General features: G+C 33.6%; 1 protein-coding gene across 1 annotated transcript in view; it reads left to right on the forward strand.

Moving 5' to 3' along the window:
• CXXC4 (CXXC finger protein 4) overlaps positions 1–18,386 on the forward strand; it is an 18,916-nt gene extending 530 nt beyond the window's left edge. Inside the window, exons 2-3 of the mRNA XM_011361531.1 lie at positions 2–597; positions 18,144–18,386. Coding sequence (XP_011359833.1) covers positions 2–597; positions 18,144–18,188 — 641 coding nt within the window. The 3' untranslated portion in view covers positions 18,189–18,386. The remainder of the gene's footprint in view (position 1; positions 598–18,143) is intronic.
• The last annotated feature ends 540 nt before the right edge of the window (positions 18,387–18,926 follow it).

The raw sequence follows: 18,926 nt of genomic DNA on the forward strand, positions 1-18,926 counted from the left end.
GGCGGCGGCGGCGGTGGCGGCGGCGGCGGCGGCGGCAGGACCAGCATGCACCACCGGAACGACTCCCAGCGGCTGGGGAAGGCTGGCTGCGCGCCAGAGCCGTCGCTGCAAATGGCAAATACTAATTTCCTCTCCACCTTATCCCCTGAACACTGCAGACCTTTGGCGGGGGAATGCATGAACAAGCTCAAATGCGGCGCTGCTGAAGCAGAGATAATGAATCTCCCCGAGCGCGTGGGGACTTTTTCCGCTATCCCGGCTTTAGGGGGCATCTCATTACCTCCAGGGGTCATCGTCATGACAGCCCTTCACTCCCCCGCAGCAGCCTCAGCAGCCGTCACAGACAGTGCGTTTCAAATTGCCAATCTGGCAGACTGCCCGCAGAATCACTCCTCCTCCTCCTCGTCCTCCTCAGGGGGAGCTGGCGGAGCCAACCCGGCCAAGAAGAAGAGGAAAAGGTGTGGGGTCTGCGTGCCCTGCAAGAGGCTCATCAACTGTGGCGTCTGCAGCAGTTGCAGGAACCGCAAAACGGGACACCAGATCTGCAAATTTAGAAAATGTGAAGAGCTAAAGAAAAAACCTGGCACTTCGCTAGAGGTCAGAGGAGATGATTTCTTGTTTCCCAGTCTCCCTCCCCTCCCTTCTCACTCCCCTCTCCTCTTCCCTTCAGGGCTTCCTGTCTGGCTTCAAGATTCAGTGCCCCTTTCCTGAAGCTTCATTTGGGTTGTAAGGCACCGTTGCAGGTGGTGTGTCGAGAGCATGGCCTCTGCACCACCCTCCCCAGCCGCACTTCCTGGGTTCCGCCCTCCACATGCGGAGGGCGCTCCTCCTTTTTATCTCTGTGGGAAAACTAATGTAATTGGTTTGAAAAATCAGAAGTTTCACATTTAATATGGTCAAAAATTTCCCTTGGTGGTTTCAGATGCCTCCTCTCTCGTATTATTTTTAAAAGCATCTCTGCCCAAAGAATTGGACACATCACATTCTGTATATACATTTATTGGCCAAGAGAGACTCACCAGTGGCCCAATTATAACAGTGAGGACTCAGTTTGTGGCACAAGCCTATGTTCCCATTAAAACATACACACACACACACACACACACACACACACACGAATCAGTGAACACGAATCATTGAAGCTGAAATACGTGGGTTCAAAGGGGATGTTCTGCCCCTTCTAGAATAGTTTTTCTTCTCACTATGACAAAATGTTTGTTTTTTTTTTTTTTTTGAGAAAGTAAAAACAATATAGAAAGCCAAACACCAACTGAAATTTTTAAGATGTTGACTTAGAATGAAGGGATACAATTAGTTCATTTAGGTCAGGTAATGGTAATTTTATTTAAACACTATTTTTACATAGTTTCAGAAACATGATTTCTAAAACTCAGTTACCAAAAAAAAAAAAAAATGTGCTTTAGACTCTGTATTTAATAAAGTAACCATTTTGTGGTTACAAAATTGTTCTATACACCAAGCACAGTTTTGGTTGATACCCTATTTGGTCAATAATAGTTTCTTTTTCCTATATGTTCTTAAAACAATCTAGAGATTCTCATTAAAGTAATTGTTAAATTAGATTTTTAATTTTCTTCAATACAGAGATCGATGTATTCAGTGGAAATTTCACATGGTAACCTGGTCAAAACAAAAAAGGAGAAAATGGAAAATCACAGGTGTTTATGGTGGTATTTTGAGCAAAGAAATATGGACGAGTGATCATATTTAGCACCTTGATAAAATTTACAGAGTAGATGGCCAGATGTTCATATGTACTTGAGAACATTGGTGCTGGTGGTGGTGGATTAGGCATTTGGGAGTATTCTTTGGGCTGGATTGTAGGGTGAGAGTGTCTCTCACAAGTTATCAGAGGGGCACCTGCACATTCTATAAAAATATGTGAGCTCTGCTTAAAGGAGTTTTCTCCATGAAGGACTGTTCTTTCAAAGAATGAAAGAGAAGAGTTAAAGATCTTTGTTGCAGGTGTGAACACAAATAAGATACAGATGTTTTGTTAATATAAATTAAAACAGCGCTTTGGTATCTAAAATATCAGTATATATTAATAGCATTATCTATTGTGATCAATTTCATCCAAATATTTCATTTATTCCCCATTATAAAAGAGCTCATCTCTTTGTCAAAAGTTTGACTTTACTCCGGGGGATGAGGGGTTACTATATTTCCTTTGGCAACTCTATTTAAGCAAAGATAATAGCAATTATAAATGCAAGTCCATGTATTTTCTTAAGTTGCAAAAATTCTTATATTTTGAAGTCTCTTTTCTGGATTAATTTATTGTAACTTCTCTGGTTCTCTAAGGCCCATAGGAAATTAAAATTCAGTTTATACTGAAATTTCCTATTAATACCCAGTTGATAAGGACTACGTGGCTTTTATTTTTCCTCTCGAACTGTAGTATCTAGAGTTATAGATTTGGTGTTACTGGTAGGCCTTGTCTTTAGCTAGACCCATAGCACTACCTGCATCCTAATTTAGGGTGTGTAGTAGATAGGACCATGGAATTATTCTGATTTACATAGTAAATGACCACTCTAAAGGTGCTTAATGTACCAATAGGTATTCTGCACAAGTTTCTGTGATGATTTATCAGTCTAAGCAAATTTCATGAATTTCCTTTTTTCTTCCTTTTGATAGTTTCCCCACAAACTTGTGATGTTTACATTCTTTAGGCATTTTGGTCACATCTGATTCCATGTATTGCTTTTTTTTTTTTCTTTTTAAAATCCATGTACACAATAGTTCTGAGGCTCTTCAGAAGGTGGGGTGTGAATTGTAGAGAAACAAATTTCTCTATTTGTAGAGCTCTGTGGAGATATATTTCTAACTACATACCCTTTCTACCAGAGAATGGATTGCAGTTTAAGGCTAAGATTATTAGTGGAATGCTTTTTGGCAAAAAGAAAAAGAAGTGTGTGTGTGTGTGTGTGTGTGTGTGTGTGTGTGTGTGTGTGTGTGTGCCTGGTTGGTTTTTTTTTTGTAATTGAGTAAGATTCTATCTAGGTCATTAAAAAAAGGCAATGGTGGCATGACTGCCTTAAGCACATGTGTAACCACACAGTTATGGTTGTAGGAAACCAGCTGGTCGCCTGTCAGAGTGACAGGGTTTACATGACTGAACCAAAGCTAGAGCAGTGGTTGTGGGTTGGTGAAAAGTCCCCCTGCTGACCTGCTTTCCTCTCTAATTTGGTTCCTGTAAGTTATCATCATCTGCGGAGATGTTTTAGAGACTGGATGGATGCCTTAGCTGAGGGTAGTGATTTGGGGATTTATTATGGATATACCTGTGGATTTCAGGGGTAAGTTTAGTAGCTATTATTTCTTAACTTTAAATTATGGTCACCAATTAATATCTGGATCATAACTACTAATATTCTTATTTATCACTTCAAACATCATGTGCCCTTCTTCTCTTTGACTTATTATCACCCCAAAGATTGGAAGCATAATCAGATTTTCAGGATGAATAAACTAAAATTAAGACACACTCACATGGATGTGTTGGGATTCTTGCCCACGTTTTTTTAAAGCTTCCCATCTAGCATTACTTTTAAAACTGCTTTACTTATTTCCACAGTTGCTGCTTAGTCTCATAATGGCTTAGAAATATTTTTATAAAATAACCCTCTTAGTAATATTTCTTATGGTAACAACATAAAACTAATTTTTCTGATATCATGCACTGTATATTTGCATATAACACTTCCATTTAGGCAATTACTATATTTAAAAGTTGTCACTAATTTGCCCCTTATGTGACAAAACTTATCTTAAAAACTTGTATCCTAAATGATGGATATTAAATTCCCAGGTATTTTCAGATATATGTGATTATATATTATGATAATAAGTTACATAATAGCACTTTGTCTCATACAAAGGTAATCCTTCAATCTTCATATTCACTGCCATTATATTTCTGCTTCTAAGATCTAACTTTTTAAAATATCCCAACCTGCTATAGGCTCAAGGGATAAAATTGTCCGGTGGGCAACCCCAGCCTCTTAGGCCTTGAACATTGTTCAGGTGACATGATTGATCTCTGTGGGACAGCATTAGAGACCACACAGATCTGGTTTCTCTCGCATTAGCTGATTTATGGAATTACATTAGTAAGCAGAGCCTCAGGAGATTTCCCTGCCCCCACTCTTGGCTCTCTGCTGTGAGTAACACACTGCCACCACCAAGGCTTTCCATGTACTAGCAGAGGGACTTGAAAGGGACACACACATTAGAGTGAAGAGACTGAGCAACTGGAAAGTCAGGAATAAAGACAACTTCATCCTTTCTCTTTTTTTCCCCTCTCTCTCTCTCAAATTTATCTCTTGAATGTACTTGGCCAACAGTAATTTTCCGGTTAGGTTGAATTTCTAAGGGGTTTAGTGGAAAACATCAAGATATTGCCCCAAACTTGATAATTTAGAAGAGTGTTTTAGGGGAGGAGGGACCCATTTTATATATATACTGTTAAGTTCTAAGAGCCCCAACCACACAAATGGCCATTGTAAAATTTTGGACAAAGCACTGTCTGCAATTTGTGCAGAAAGATGGCACATGCTTGCTGAGGAAATTCATTTGTAGACCATACATAAAATAGGCGTGTCACTCAAACTCAAGGTCTGTGTAGTTAAATAATGGAACCAATCAATAATTGAACATGTCATAGTTTTTGAAGTTTGATGACTTTTTAAAAAATTATAGGTAAAATATAAATGTTTATATCTTTAGTTTTAGATCATAATTTAAAAATGAATTTTCAGTTTTTAGTTTCAAGAATCAAAAACATACTAGTATAAAAATATAAATTTTTGTTTTAATTTCAAAATGCAAATATATTACTATCAGAAGGAAAGAGGAACTTTTCAATAAATTCAAACAAAATGATAATATATTAACACTAAAATATAATGAAATAACACAGGAAAAGATACTAATTTCATAAATGATAAGAAAAAAGGACAGAAAAGTTCAGCTACAACTAAAGTCATAATAGATTTGTAGCCAAGGTACCAGACTGTAATATAAATCCACTGAGACTCTTTTTCCATCACCAGATTCAATACAAGGCGATCAAAGTTGTTTTTAAAGAACCATACATTTTAAATAATTCCTAAGTTTAAGTGATAGTGGTACCCATCCAGCTATCATGTAAATTATAAGCAATCTTTTGGATGGCAATTAAAAATAATAAAATCAAAATAATTAAAATCTGTTTGTAAATTATCCTATAAGAATATTTGTTTGAAATTCAACCATCATGAAACAAAATACAAAGTCGATCAGAACAAATCAACAACAAACTTTAGACTTTAATCTGGAAAAAAAATTGAATATTTTAAATAAGAAAGGAAACTGTCTAGTGATGTGGGAAATAAAATGTTCTTGGTTTTTAAACTTTTTAATGAATTAATTACTATATTGCTGCACATTTTGGTTAGTTTGAGCCAACTGTTTCCCTGGGTGATGAGTTAAGAGTTTTGTGTAGTTAAACTTACAGACTGATAAATGCAAAACAATTTAATAAAAATAGTCAAGACTAAAAATCGAAAGGTATGCAAAAACGATGGGCATTTCATCCATATTTGCTCTGGTTTACCAGTTTGGAGACTGAAGGTCTATGTTGGGATGACCCTGCACACAACAGTAGAATATTCTTTCTGGAATGAAAAGTAAACATAAAGCTATTTGAGTATTCCCCAGAAATAGGTTGCAACTACTTCTTCTGAAGTAGTTGATGTTCAGAACTTACTGTTCAACCTCAGTTGGTCAGATTATGTGAATATGTAGTTCACTTTTACCAGAAAACAACTCACTTTTTAAGCATAACAAAAGGTCCTACTATCCATTAAATTTCATAAGAGTAGATCTGCTTCCATTTCTGACATTTATTTTTACTCATATTATACAGAATATTTTTTTTAAAACTCCTGTATTCATCATATATCTAATTAAAATAATAGGTTAAATTCAAGATTTAGCAAAAGGCCCATGTAATATACAAATTGGAGAAATGACTGCTTCTCTTTTAGCTTTCCTCTTATTTTTCAACGAGTTTTTGAAAAGTAAAAGTGAACCCGAAGTTAATGGTAAAATCTTTCATTTTTATAAGTGTGATTTTCAGTCACTGATTAGAATGTGAGGTCATCTTGGCTGGGAAAGTAGAGCACTCTAGAAAATACTATTCTTTTTTTTACAAAAACTTGTTTTTAGGCAAGGTTTTTTCATAATCAGTGGACATTTTGAAGATTTTGTGCATGCATAATTTTGTTCCTTCACTTGTGCTGCAGTGCTTCTGCTCATTCTTAACATACTTTTTCATCTAGCATTATGCTATTATCCATTGGCGTTTCAAAATCTTGAGGGAGGGGTACATGGCTGGTTTTATCCTTCAGTCATATCTTGTTCTATCACATGCAAACACCTGTCCTGAAATTGAATTATTCTGCAGGGTAATCGAAAAGCCTCCCTGCATTCAGCATCATATGTTTTCTGTTGTTTATTGAGTTATGTTGCACCATACTTCAGATGCGACAGCCATTTAATAATGTTGAAGACTTAGCTCTGCAGGGGCTAAAAGGATCCCAGCAGGCTTGTTAACTTCTACTCTAAAACATTATGAGAAATATTTTTTCCTCTGTGAAACTTCGGGGTTTTCTCTTAATTTATTTTAAAAACATAATAATCCATAGTCAGATATGAGAGGAACATGTTAAATTTTTTTTGTTTTACTATTACTTAATTTTTAACCTATCTATTAAACATTACATTTCTTTACTTTAAAAAAAAATGGCAAAGCAAAATATACTTTTTCAAAAAACCAATACTAAAGGTGTATTTCTTTGGCTGATACAAACCAAATACAAATTATAATTAGAAAATATACTATTAATTTCTTGGCTTTTGAGTTCTTTTATAATTAAAAACTATATTTGGGCCACATGGCCATATTTAGATGATAGATTGTGGGAAGAGCCACCGATATCAAGTAACTTACCACTGAAACAATGTTAACTATATCAGTATGACTTCTCTGACTTTATTTCCTCATCTATAAGGAGATAATATCAAACTACTTTACAACTTTTTAATATTGTACGTAGGTGAATATTCTTTGTACACCGAAAGATGCTATACAATTTCTCATTCCTATTTTAAAGTCATCGATAGATAGTAGAGTAGAAGACAGTTATATTTAGAGATAATTCAGTGCACCAACAGGTTACTTATAGTTTTCAGAAATTAAAACCCAGGTAGACTGTTTTGTAGCTTGTGTTTTCTGAACATTTGTTTTAATCATCCAGTTCACCAAAGATTTGGCTCGATTTCACTTGCAAAGAGATAAACCCAATAAACAAGTTTCTGTGTGCTTATACCTGTCAAATGCCAATGAAAACTGCTCGAATTTCCTAGGGGAGTCAGTCAATGTGGTGAGCCAATTTAGATAATTTAGTGCTCTTCCTCTTTCCTCACCAAAGGCACACCACCACCATTAATTAATCTTTTAATAGAGAGTGTGTGTGCGTGTGCGTGTTTGTGCGTGCATGTGTGCGTGTGTGCGTGTGTGTGTGTCTGTGTGTTTCGCTTTACTAACTCAGTATTTTTAGCTACTATTTTCTTTATTTGAACAGATACAGTGAATTAGTGACTTTAAGAAAATCATTGTAAGGAATAACTGGTTAAATGCTTATTAATTGGAGAACATATTTAACAAATATCAGAATATTGTAGAGTTACTTCTGTCCTGGAAGATAGGTGTGTGTGTCGGTGGGGGAGGGGGTGTATAAAACAGGTAGACATACATTATGACTATGCAGAGCTTTCTTTTTTTGCTTTAAATAAGAAGAGTACTTGTGAAGTAAAGAAAGTTAGTGAACGATAATAGAAAAGGCTTTTGGTATTCGGGGAGAAAATAGTGAAAAGCCCTAAAAGATTTGGAATACTAACCAAGACAGCATTAACGAAAAAAGAAAGGAATATTCAAGCCAGGAAGCAATGCAATGTGTATTTAGAAGAAACTTTGTCAAGACAGGATATGGATGTCTGCTTTGCTTCAGCAGTTATAAAAGTTTTGCAGCAAATGGAAACTATAAAATTAAGGAAGATTTTCATGGTTTGACATAGTACATTTGGTTTGGGAGTCAGACCTGAGGCTCGAGTTCAGTGGAGTGGCCGCTGATCTAGAGAGGAGGGAAAACAGATTGTGTTATAGCTATTATTTTTACTTATGCCTTTGAAACATTTACTGTAATAGTTACAAAGTGTAACTAAAAGAGAATACCCCCAAGAGAATACCCCCAAATGGAAAAATGGGATCCCATTTAGTTCTCATCATCTGCATCTAAATATCTAAATTGATATTTCCAAAGACATTCTTGAGAGAGTGAAGAAAGTGTCAAACTATGGGGAAAACTGTGCTGAGTGTGCTGTTTCTTGCTCAAGGACTTAAAAAAAAAAAAAAAAAAAAAAGCCTGGATGATTGATTGTATCAAAAGAGTAGAGATCAAGTATAATGAGATGAGAAAGGGATATATGTTTAAAGATCAGGAAGAGTCATGGGCATTTCTGTGTATTTCAGCAAATCTGACAAATTCCAGAGAAGATAGATTTTCTCCAAAATTTTACATAGTGTAGTGATAAAATACATTTTTAAAACAATAACAGACTATATAAATTTAATTATGTGGAAATGATGAGTCTAAGTGATGGTCATTAGTGCCAGAAAAATAAATGTGTTGGGAAAAGGTTTGTCTGTGGGAAATATTCTTGTTTATAAGTTAAATGAGATCAGTGATGGTTTTAATGAAGTCAAGAATAAGGAAAAAAAATAAAATCCTCAGTTGTACATAGATGGATGACAAGTGAGAAGACGTAGAATCTTCTAGTAAACATGAAATACTTTGTGTGTTCTAATTTTCATTCATGAAAAACAAAATAAAGAACACTTGCTTTTTTTCTCCCCCAAAGGAAATATTATTGGATCTTCTATGTAAGGCTGCTATATAGAGAGTTAAATTCATTATGGAGTAGAATGGTTTTGGATTTTCCTTGTGTGATTCTCTTCACATAAATGTGTTATTTGTGTACCATGAAGCTGTGTTTTTCAAACTCCAAGTTACAGCACATTAGTGGTCCATGAAACCAATATGTTGGCTTAGCATTAGAATTTTTAGAAAATAGAGTAAAATAGAGTAGAACAGAAAATATATGAGTGTATCACATGTAGTAAGAGTACATATTGTTAAACTTCTGTTTCAGTTATGTATGTAAGCATAAATGTAGGGGTATGCATATACTAGGCTGCTGTGTCAAATGTATTTCTGTTAGTTGGAGTCAAAAACATTTGAAAAACAATAGTTTAGTGACAGCAACAACACTATCTAACAAGTCTGTAGTTAGGAAAGAAATTATATTTGTAAAGGGACCAATGTTAACAAGATAAGGAGTAAAATTTAAATGTATTTCTATAAATAGTGTGTCTTTACTTCTCCTAGGTGGATTTGTACCTATGTTATATATTCATCAATACATGGTATATTACTAAGTATGTGGTAAACCATTGATAAATTCAATTTAACAAATCTTTAGGTAGGGACTGTAATTTTCTAAGACTTGTAGTAAGTGCTCTGGACACACACACACACACACACACACACACACACACACACACACGCGCACACACACACACACACACCCTAGCTTAAGAAACTTGAATTTTTCTTCATTCTTAACTGCCTTTTTTAAATACCCATGTAATTTCTTAACTCTTTCTTATTTCATCCAGGATACTTAGTTTCCCACTTATAATCTTAATTCTCAGTCTAAGAAATGGCCACGTTTAATATGATAGAATTGAAATTTTAGAAAACTCTGGAAGCATCTCATACCTATTTAAAAGTCTTGGGATTTCTTGATTCATCCTTGGCTCAATTATTCCCCAGATCTAGATAAGAAATACAAACTGCTGTCGATGATCTCTACCTGGCTACCTCATGCAGTTATGTGGTGACAGATTAAGTTTTCTATTAGTATTCCAGAATTTTTCAAGGAATAAGAGAAAAGGAGAATACTTGCCTTGAACATTTGAACATACTGAGAATCTACAATATGATTTGTTATTTCAAACACATTTTACAGAATACCGGAAACTCTTGTTTAACCTGAATAAGAGGGCCATATTGAAAGAAAGAAGTAGAGGAAGAAAAGACAGAGAGAGAGGGAAGAAGGGAGAAAGAGAAGGTAGGCAAGCAGATTGTAGTGTTACAGATTAAAGGGAAATCAGAAAGGAGCCTATTGGCAGAAAGGATCATCATGTTCAAAGTTATCTTCTTGACTCTGGTGTAAATAATAAATTAGTGGAAATGGTTAATGGTTAATGTCTTTCAGAAATTTTTAGAAAGATTCCATGAGTCTGGGTTTAGACCTACTAGACCCACTTAGCATTTTTTCCCCATTTACCGTAGTGGAAAAATAGTTTCAGGAAAACTAACTAGTTTCTTCTAATTTTTTAAGAGCAGTTCTTTTGCTGCAATTAGAAACATAGGCCAAGATGAGAAAGCCAGTATTCAAAATTAATAATGGCATTTAGGGAGATAGAGGCCACCTAACATCTATAAACAACGTGTTGTTCAAAACTAGTACAATTTTTAAATAATTGTAAGGAGAACTCCCTGGAAAACACAGAATTGTACATATAGAAAAATTACAAAAGAATATTAATTACTTCATCTTATAAATCCTATGCCTGATAAAAAGTAAGGCTTATTAATTTACTTTGCTAGTTAACTATATGAAAATGAGACTTTTTGGACAAAGATGGAGTACATGATACTTGTCAAAAAACTAGTTTATGGAAATTCCCTGAGGAAAAATTTGAATCTAAATATTGGAGGGCTTGCTGGTATCATAGTAGTAGAGAATGCTTAAGAGCGCATGTCCCCTTAATGAGGGAGATTATCTAAATTATATTTCTAAAGAGCAAAGTAGAATATAAGTTTAACATGATAAAATTAAATTCTAATAATTACTGACAGTATACCTTTTACTTTTATTATTTAAAAAGAAAATTGAGAGAGACCAAAAAGAGTGATTGCGAATTGAGTATTCAATCAGATGGTAATAGAAGTTATTAAAGTTTTTTTAAATATTCCAAAAGCCACATATTCTCAGAAATATTGTTTTAACCAAGTACATTATTTTGATGATAACATCTAATTGACTGAAATGTTTGAAATTTTCTCTAAATTCTTCTAAGTAATTCATGGACATGAATCATGCTTTGGTTTCTAGGCTGGATCTATCTCAATGGTTGGATTTTTTCATAGAAAATTCTGAACAAAATGAAGTTTAATGACTACATCCAAAATTTTATAGAACCTAGCTTAAGAGAAAAAATTCTATTAAACTTATTTTTACTTTTTATATAATAGAAAATGAATATTTATTAAATTCTCAGATCTATAATAATCAAAGAGAAGCACCATAATTTGAATTGATTTTATAGAGGTTAGGTGTAACAATTGTATTTTATTTGCATATAAGTTAGAGGCTGTCCAAATCATCGCTCTCGTAGATATAAAAATCACCTCTTAATATATTTTTAAGTTACCTCCCATTTTCTTACATTTTACATGAATATTTCTTCTACAAAAGAACAAGAAAGTTCACTGTTTTTGATTGTTCAGAATTTTCAAAAATGTTCAACAACTGGTCATGAAAAATATGCTGATTGTTTCCAGTGGCCTATTAGCAATGATCCCACCTAAAGATATTATTGTATTCAACAAGAATTAGTAGACCAACTGAGGAGAGAGAGAATTATTTCACTTTTATCTTTGCAGTATGTGTGTGTTTGTGTGTGTGTGTGTGTGTTCAGACTTATTTATAATATAACCATCTATATTTATATACATTTATAAGAGATACATATGTATATAAATAAAATGAACTTTAAATATTTTAACCATTCTTGACAGTATATTATAGATTTTATTAACCTAAATTTTGCTTTATATTCTTAGTTTTGCTTTTAATTTTCCTTCAAATCCCTCTTGCACATAAGGTTAAAAATGCTGTGTAAAATGATATTTTGAAGACACCCTTTTAATTTGTAGATCATTGAAAATTTTTCTGCTTTCTGCTGGTACCATTCCATTGTAATTTATTTTTATTTTTATATGTCAAAGATCATTTTAATCACTAAATTACCTATTCCTAATGCAGTAAATTTACTAATTTGTTGGAATGATGTGGTGCGAAGTGTTTTACCAAAGTTAATTGAAATATAATCATATATCGCAGTAATCAAGTGAGTTACCTAAATAAAGTAGTTACATTAGATACTAGGGTCAAAAGTGGATGCTTTTTCTGGTCACTTCTTGACCAGCATGAATCATGATGTCAAGCTGTTACTTTCCTTCCTACCCACCCACTCCTACCCCACATGCAAATTCCCCTTTAGACAATTGTTTTCTTAACTGACTCTACCATCATATTGACTTGACTTAGCAACTTTACAACATAATGTGTAAACTCATCTTTATTTACGAAAATCATCTTACCTTCTAAAGTCTTGTTATCACAGTCTAAAATCATGCCATCACAATGGTGATGGGGAGAGTGGTGGTGTTTGTGTAGGTGGGAGAGGAAGAGGAAGAGGAGAAGGAGTGGCAGGAGCCCTCAGAGGATCAATACTAATGAAAAAACCATCTCTAGTTCTCTACCATTAATCAGAAAAATCCTGGCCACAAATGTCAATTTGGAAACCAAAAAAGTAAACTGCTCCTTAGAATCATATTTAAGACCTCGAAAAAATTGAGTCATAAAATTATCCAGTTACTTTCGTGCTTTTCTCCTTTTAAAGAGGGTCTGATATTCCAATTAGTGGTAATATTGATAGGTGTTTTTAGTTTACATCTGGATAATGGCCAACACCAGATGTGAGTATACCAATGTCTTATATAGTTTATATAATAAATCTGAATTATGAGAAAAATTAATCTGAAATATATATAACATATGATGCATACATATTACAGCAGGACAGAAAGAGAAAGTTAGATATAACTTAAAAAGTGGAAACAGTGCATACATCAATCCACCTATTTTTAAATTAAGGTAATATTATTAAAATGTAAAGTTTTTAATTATAATAGGAAATTATTGGACTGTGAGATTATGATTTATCATAAATTAGTTCTCTCAGACTGATTCGACCTATCTTATACCTGTACTTGCTAATAATTCTATTATAGTTGCTGGACTATGATTTTTAAAATATACTATTTATAAATAGGACAGAAACATATTTCTGCTGAAAACATTCTGGGGAGTCTGTAACATTTGCTAGGTATCATTTTAGACCAACTAATTATCCAGTGAGTTGTGTTAATGTGCCTGTGTGTGTAGTCACATTCATAATATTATTTATAACACATTTTTCCATTTATCCAAGTAGGTTTTGAAATTTCATCGGTAAAAAATTAACCTGTACATTTTAGCATTCTTTGTGAATCAAATCATGGGACAAAAAGTTTTTTTCCACCATCAAGAATTCTTTTCCTTTTCATCTGAAACACCCCAAAGGTTGAAAGTGTCATATGAAGTCAAAACAAAATATAGTCAAATATCTAAAGGCAAACAATGAGACCTACTATTATCCTTTGTCATATTTATTCACATACTTTCTATTGCAAATTCAGTGGTTCATTAAGGTTTTCAAGTTCTAGAGTGAAGAAATTAATCAAATGGAGTGGAAGTTGCCAATTTCAAGGCCTTTGTTGCCCAGGAGTCTAAAAAACTTACAGTGGGATCCCTCACACAGAAAACAGTATTTCTAAAGACTTTACAAGAGGCTATGTTGCTTAACTATGATTTAAAATTGCTTTGCTTTTGGTTGCAAAAAGAATCATTATATGGGAATCAGAAAATGATTGGATGACTTATGTTTCGTTAATAATAAGTGGGAACAGAGAAAATTGTTTTTTGATTAGTGTACGGATAATGGTACCCCAAGATACTGACTTCAACTTGGAAATCAGTGCATTAGAGCCATCTTGTTTCACAGTAGAATTCTGTAGGCAAATCACTGAGATTTTTGGATTAAAAGTAATTATTGGAAAAAAATATTTAACTTTACAGAATTTGCTGAGGTCATCGTTATTATCTCAATTTATAACATGCATTCGGAAGTAAATTTTAGCATTGAGTTATTTTTAATTTGTTCTTCGAAACTCCATCTAGTTCTATTAAAATGATTAGTTTTATTGCATTCTGAATACTGCTATATTTTACATATTGTATCAAGATGTATAAATAGCCAGTTCTACATATCTCCATATGTACAGAATTATAGACACTCCATTTTCAGTTTTTTAGGAAGTGAGTTTTTATTGGACTTGATCTATTTCAACAAGACTATGTGGAGGCCTGGTCAGCCCCAAGATGCCATAATCCACATGACTGTTTAGCAGGCACCAGAAAAGAGAGCGTTATGCTTAATTCTTAAGGTGGCAGCTTTTGGTAATCTTATTAATTTTATATTACTTAATCATTTGTTAATTGCTGATTTAATGAAAATCAAACTGAAATACATTCCTTCCATAACATACATACATATATACATACATACATACATACATACATACATACATACATATTAAATGTAAAAGGTACTTGATAAACATCATTCTTCCATTCAAAGAACTATGCTGGCTTTTTAAAGTTATTTAGGAGGGAAACAGAAGCTATTCCTTTAAGCTCGAAGGTCATTTCATATCTGGCTCACCTAGAGATGAATTCTCCAGAACACCAAGCTTTACAAGCAGTACTCGAAGAACTGGGACTGCAGGTTTCTCCTCAGGCCTCCTGGGAGCAAGGCTGCTGTTCGTCAGTGTTTCCACCCGCATAAGTAGTGAAGGCTGCCTTAAACAATGCTGATCAACTCAATTCTATTCTTTACCACCCCTCCCTCTTCTCTTCCTGGGGAATCTGGCTTTTCTGTCACTCAGGATAACAATTTTCCTGCAAGCATCACTGAGATCCAGAAAGTCACTGTAATCTCATCAAGAGTGTGATTCCCCAGCTGGGACTCTCGAATTGATATAACCCAAAGGTAGCTAGCTGGTCAGGGTGTGTAATCTCCCGCGTTGGTGGGCAGAACTCCTGCACCATTGAAAATAAAAGTCATCTTACAAAGATGCCCTATTTAGTTGACGAAATTAGAGAAGATATGTCCCCAAATTAGTACAGACTGAATCAAAATTCTGTAATTGAACCCAATATTTTACCTATGAAAACTGTCGTCTCATCCATTTTGGAAAGAACTCAGTTCAGCCCTACAGTAAATTTCCAGTGAGCCCAGTGAAAATTGGGCAGGAGTTTGGATATGCGTGTGTTTTGTCTGGCCTGTGAGACACTAAGGAACTTCGTTACTTTTTTTAACCCTGAAATAAAACTTTTAGAGAACATACACTTCAAATTTCTGGTGACTGCCTTGATAATTTGTTCTAATTGATATGCCGGTGCTTCTTTTCTCACACATTTTAGGTGATTCCTAATCATTTTTAGGGTTCTGACCTCAAAGATCTTAATATAAGAGAGAAATCACTTTTAAGAGATGCTTCCCTGCTTATCTTCTTTCTTCCTTGGAGCAGTGGATTGTCCATATCCTTATACATGGAGGTACATACTGGTCTCAGGGTATGCACAGTAGTATGTACACATCACAGAGCTATTTTGTGACAGATTGCGTTAATATAGAAAACCAGCCTTTTGCTTTTTTCATTTTTGCATTATCTAATTATAATTTTTGTTCTAAGAAGCATTGAGAAGTGCTTATCTTTTTTCCTCAAAACAATGACCTTCGATCTCAGGTGGCATTTTATAAAGCTTGCTTTTTCTAAATTTCGCAAATTAAATCAAGTTGTGGAAAGGGGCACAGGAAGAGCAAAGAGTCAGAATGAGATTTAAAAATGCATTTAAGACATAAGGAGTTCATCTCATTTAAAAAATGTATTCCATATATTTTTTTCTGTTTATCTTTGTAAACATATATTTATCAAGATACAAAATTATATAAGTATATACTTACAATCTTGTTTCCAGTTGGCATCTGAGAGTAAGTTGGCATCTCTGTCATATACTATACATGTAAATGTGAATATACATGAATATATATGCACTTGTTTATTTTTCATATGTGAATCTAATTGCATGGATATGCTTAGATCTAACATATCTTGTTAAAAATGACTACATTTATATAAGTATGCATACTTATATAAAATTTATTCTTAGTTGGCATCGGGCAGCAAGTTAGCATCTGGTATAAACGTCTAAGTTTTCATTTACTGCTTATATGTTTGTGTGTGTGTGTGTTTGTGTGTGTGTGTGTGTAAAGCATGAATATTATAATGAATATATTATGTTTCTTCATATAGTTCCTTTAATAATGATTAAATAAATGTGATGAACATATATAATTATTATATTTATCATTCAAAAGTTAACTTTAGGAAGCAGTAAAGGAGTTTTTCTCACCAACCAAGCAAATGATGGGGATCTAGGTATGCATACTGAGCTGTGAGAAGAAAACAGATGAAACTATGAGGAGTAAGGAGTAAAATAATAATAAGATAGGAACTATTTTTATGGGAACATTGAAACTTTTCGTTTGGGCTTTTAGAGAATACTTCACAAGTTAAATATTTTTGTATGCACATATATGCAAACTTGGATCAGATAATATTAGTTTGTTCTGAACACATTATTTTAAAATTTATGGTATTGACTGTGAGATCAATTATTTTGAAATAATTTTTAGCATAGATAGTGAAAGTAGCTCTGCTTTCCAGAAGAATTATTTTATTCATTTAAATTTCAATTGATGTCTTAATCAATTAATGCACTTTTATTTTTAGATGCCATTACTATAGTAGGACTGTGTTAACCAAATGTTATGTGAAAAAGTATATATATGTTAACCCCAATTATTAAAGAGTGTTTATAGTAGAATTTTTGTTTTTTCTGAAATACTAAATTCAAGTGTTAACACTCTTTACAAGGTGTGCATGTGTGTGTGTGTGTGCACGCACATGTGTGCACTATACTCACGTAATATTTTGGTAACATTCAACATACCAATTTGTATACTTATTTATCCTCAGCAGCCATCTTATAGTCTATACAGACTTGTTGAACTGGTCTAAGGAATAAAATCAACTCTCTTTCATTTGCCCCTATAGGAAAACTTATGCTTAGCTTGTTTCTTATGTATCTTCAGTATGTACTCATGTGATTCTCAGTTTTTTAAAAGGAATGGCACGTTTAATTGCTGTAATGTTTATATAGAGAGAAAAATTCAATGCTTAACTGCTGTTTAACAAAAAAAACATAGTAACTAAAGCTTTTTGTTAAAAGAAGTGCTCATATTTTGGTGCTAGGTTATTACTCCTTTGGAAAACTATAGTATATTTTATGATACAAAAGGATAGTTATGTTCCATTGAGGATCATTAATTAGGTGTAAGTTGATTTCATATATATGCATTAATTGGTTGAAATGCAGACTTACTTTAAAATAGTTATATATTTTGTCAACCTTGTTCTGATTAGAGTATATGCAGAAATGTTTATCATTAGTAGTTGTTAAGTGATAGAAGTAATGTTGATGTAATATTTATTGTGGTTCTTTCATAAAAGAAATTCTCCAGAATAAAGAAATTACTGAATTATAAACATCAGCCTTACATAGGATGCATATGTATGTAGCAGATACAGGTGTTAAGTACGCTTGTTGGCTCATCTCCCTGCTATTGATTAATAGCTTGAACCTTCCCTTTTATTCTGATTACTATCTGTATTCTAGGCTGTGTTCCTCTTTTTTTCTTTTAGACTAATGTATTTTAATCATTCTATTTACTAAATTAGAATTTAATTAATTATTCTAATTTTTATAATATTCTAAGATACATCACATTTATTTTTTATTAAATGTTGAAATATACAAGTCATTATGTTGTGTATAGATGACTAAAAATATTGCTGAAGTATAAAGGAGAAAAATCTAATTTTATATCAGCGTGAAAGAAAGCTTAACTTGTTTTCTTGCTTTTTTTTTTATAGAGAACACCTGTTCCCAGCGCTGAAGCATTCCGATGGTTCTTTTAAGGCAGTAGTATATCTTTTTCAAGGCATTTGGAAGTGAAGGGCAAACTAATGTCTTGTTTTAAGAAACTGCTTAGTCCACCACTGAAGAAAATATCCAGATATTATTTTCATTTTATGTATAGGGGTTTCCTCAAAAAAAAAAAAAAGGAGAAGAAAAGAAAAGAAAAAGACATAAAAATTATTTGGGAGCTTGGGGAATTGGCCATTCTATTTCAATACACTGATTCTTTCTCTGATGTAATTTAGCTTAATACTAGTGAAGTTGTTGTCTATTTTGAAAGTGGCTGTAAAAAATAAGTTTGGGTAAACCCCTGCTGTAAAATCATGTATCTTTGCAAAGTACATATCTATACTTCATTTTCAAATCTATGTGTTTCAGTACTGTAAACTGTACAGATAGCCGCTTGTATTTTGTGTGTTTAGACACAAGGAGACAATCACGTCTGAGCATCTATGGAGATTAACAGTTTGTACACAACAGTATGGTTCTGCGAGTTAAATCTGGAGCAATAAATTTTAGCTTTAAATATTTTTTGCCAGTTGTTTCTAGAAGCAGCAACAGCAGTGGCGTGTTTTGCCATGCATCTTTCTGTAGAGACTTGATGCCAAGTTTTACAAGACGAAAAGATTATGATGCATCTGGCAATTACCTTCAGTTGTATTGTTATAAGAGGGGAAGATGTGATGAAAGTTTCAATTAATCTTTTGAGCACTATATTAGAGTAGTGGTTATGCACT

Source organism: Pteropus vampyrus, unplaced genomic scaffold (genome assembly GCF_000151845.1).
Source record: "Pteropus vampyrus isolate Shadow unplaced genomic scaffold, Pvam_2.0 Scaffold67, whole genome shotgun sequence".
NCBI classification, from domain to species: domain Eukaryota; kingdom Metazoa; phylum Chordata; class Mammalia; order Chiroptera; family Pteropodidae; genus Pteropus; species Pteropus vampyrus.